General features: G+C 42.0%; 1 protein-coding gene across 1 annotated transcript in view; it reads left to right on the forward strand.

Annotated features, from left to right (window-relative positions):
• wdr4 (WD repeat domain 4) overlaps positions 1–1311 on the forward strand; it is a gene marked incomplete at its 3' end in the record, with an annotated part of 17636 nt that extends 16325 nt beyond the window's left edge. The window contains 1 exon segment of the mRNA XM_014032487.1: positions 1251–1311. Coding sequence (XP_013887941.1) covers positions 1251–1311 — 61 coding nt within the window.
• Between the last annotated feature and the right edge of the window lie 2032 nt (positions 1312–3343).

Here is a 3343-nt window from a genome sequence, read left to right on the forward strand (position 1 = left end):
GTTAACAAGCTGCGTCACACAGTACCTGTTCAGTTTCTGTGTCGCTGTCCTCCCGGGCTGGCTCTGAAGCTGTGGTGTCCTCTTCATGTAGCAGTCCAGCCTTTCGGAACCCATTTGTGATGGTGGACTCGTTCACTCTGCTCCACGCTGTTAGAATCCACTGGTAGACATCAGGAAATGACGCTCTTCGCATTCGGCCAGTTTTTGTGAATGATTTATCCCCGTCAGTCAGCTGCTGGGAAAGCCCTCCTGCTCCAGCATACGTCACTGCATGGGATTCCTTCCCCGGGGAGTGCAATGTCAAAAAAAAAGTCAGCAGCTCTTCACTCGACGTTTATCCACAAACTGGTCCTGGATTAAGCTCCAAAGTTTTTATCAGTCAGATTCCACCGTGAAAAATGTCTGTTTTATCCCCTGTTTTATCTTTAAATTGCTGCTTCCTGGTCAACAGTTGGCTCTGGAAGGATCGCTTTTTTCTTTTTTTTCCCCTTATTTTTTTGAAGCGAGTGGTTGAAGCAAATGGAGCATAAGAGCCCCCTGGTGGCTGAAGAAAAAAATCCACATATAAGCCGCACCGGATTATAAGCCGCATGGTTCAAAGTTCAGGAAAAAAGTCACGGCTTATAGTCCGAAAAATACAGTACATATCTATATATGTATATGGGTATGGTTTTCAGCAAGGCTATAATCATTATAATTATACAGATATGCATTTTTTGTTGCTGTGGTTTTATCTTTTGTTTTTATAGGTGTGGAGCCAAGATGTCAGGTGTGCTGTCTTGTGTTTTCTCAACATATATTTCACATATCTTCTAATCTCTCTTTCACTCTTTTTCATTACTGTCACTTTTTTCTTTCTCTTTCTTTTTCTCCTGTAAAAAAGCCACTGATGATGAAGAAGCTAAGATACTAATATTCAGATATTCAATTCTGCTTTCGACTGAAGTGGCAAAAAAAATAATAATAATAAACTGTCAACACAGACATCACAGAGAAGTTACACAAATTGCTTGTTTTATGTATATTATCTTTCATAAAAGCTGTCTGTGGCAGTTTGCTATTTTGTGGGCAATGAAGTTTTATGGATCTAAATCCCATCTTTTTGCTTGGAGTTGATTCACTAACATAAAGGTTTGGCCCAAAACCATGAAGCCTTGACAGATTAAGAATTCAAAGTGAGCTAACAGTGATTGTTTGATTACTGATATTAATGTTAATGATAATTTTGGTTGTACCATCCTTTTTCTCAGGTTTGTCAGCGCTCTGCAGATACCGTCAAACCATTCACACTGGCTGCTGTCTGGATCAGGGGTGTGTATGCATTTCTTGAATTACTGCAAAATTCAAAATCATTAACCACTTTATTAAGATCAGCTGTTTCATTGAAGCTGGGTACACACCGGACACGTTTTGAGCAGCCAAGGCAGCCAGTTTACTTGCAAAGTCTATGGTGGATGCGCATCTAGGAGCAGCACGGAGCGTTTTGCCAGTTTAGAGCAGCGTGCAAGGCAGCGGTAGGATGTGGCAGAGCGTTTTCCGTGTATGCAGCTCGTCCAAAGCAGCCACTGCTCGAGTTCAAAAAATTGAACTTTCGCTGCTCGACGCGCAGCAGCAACCAGTCAGAGAGAATTATTTTTCCACTTGATGATTTCCTGAACCCGAAACAGACGGACAGAAGCTCTTTAGCTGAAATTAACCATCTGCAGTTGGTGTTTTGGCTAGAGATATCAGACCGATGTGGGTCAGCGGCTCATTAAACTGACCGCGGTGTTAAAGAGGAACTTACCCCAAAATTAACTTTTTTAGCTGATAAACTATCTAGAATGTGTCTAAAATGTTATATAGTACTGTTTCTGAGCTAATTTTGATGTTTTTGTGCGTTTTTGTTCAAATCTGTAATATTTGGTCTAAAAACTTATTTTTGCTGCATACTATGGGTTGAGCAGTGGTTACTGCAGTCTAATTTACGTATTGGTTAACGCTCTCCCTGATGACATGTCTTCTCCACGGTTTCGTCACAGCGGCTGTGTTCTGATATAAAAGTCTCTCTCTAAGATACGCCCCTGCAGCAGTCAGGCTTTGGAACAGTTAGTATAGCATGATCGTCTGTTACAGCTCCTTATTAGCATGTTAGCGGCTAACATCACTTGAACACGATCACACACACACACACACACACACACACACACACACACACACTCACACACACAATGCCTCAGCAACACAAGTCTTCATGTATCGCTGAATCAACCTTTGAACCAGCAGCTCGATCTGATTAGACTAGCCCCACTGAGTTCCACAGAGGCCTACTCCCCCTCATCCTCCTCCGGTGGGGAGAGGAGGGGGCTGACTGCGCTTTGCTGCTCTGTTCACACACACACACACCCCAGCCCGCTACGTCCTGCAGAATCTGGTAAACAAGAACGCTGTGAGAAAAAAAGGCAGGCAGTGGGGCAGTGAGCTGCATGTCCGCGATCAGCTCGTCATTGTGAAATGAAAAACAGCTCGAACCAGATCTGATCTTTTTATTCCTAGTCACGTCAAGTCAATTTTATTTATATAGCACATTTAAAAACAACTGCCATTGGCCAAAGTGCTTCACATATTGCAAACTAAAAACAAAGCATTGCTAAAAGAACACAAATGATAAACCCATAAAAACAGATCAAATAAATAGGGAAACAACTCTCAAATTACATTAAAAGCTTTTGAAAACAGGTGTGTTTTAAGAAGAGATTTAAAAACTCCAAGAGTTGAGGCCTGTCTGATGTGAAGAGGCAGCTGTTTCCTCAGTTTAGGAGCCACAACTGAAAAGGCTCGGTTACCTCTGTGGACCAGTCTGGACCGCGGGACAGCCAAGAGCAATTGATCATGGGATGTAAAGAGGTCATACAGATATTCAGGAGCCAGACCATTCAGAGCCTTATAGGTCATCAGTAAAAGTTTAAAATCAATTCTAAAACACACAGGGAGCCAATGAAGCGAAGCCAGCACCGGGGAGATATGATCACACTTCTTTGTCTGTGTTAAAAGGCGTGCTGCAGCGTTCTGAACCAGCTGCAGGCGTGACCAGCCTGGCTAATTCCAGCATACACAGAGTTAACAATAATCCAGCTGAGATGTAATAAAAGCATGAATCACACATTCAAGGTCTTTGAAAGATAAAAAACGATTTGATTTTAGATAAAAGTCTCAGTTTAAAAAATGATCTTTTTACTACAATTAATCTGTTTCTCAAAGTTGAAGTTTGAGTCAAAGATCACACCCAAGTTTTTGACGTCTGATTTAACAGATGGTTCCAAGGCACGCAGATCCTTAGGAGAAGCACTGCAGTTACCACTGG

This window comes from Austrofundulus limnaeus, unplaced genomic scaffold, assembly GCF_001266775.1.
Source record: "Austrofundulus limnaeus strain Quisiro unplaced genomic scaffold, Austrofundulus_limnaeus-1.0 Scaffold1464, whole genome shotgun sequence".
Lineage (NCBI taxonomy): Eukaryota > Metazoa > Chordata > Actinopteri > Cyprinodontiformes > Rivulidae > Austrofundulus > Austrofundulus limnaeus.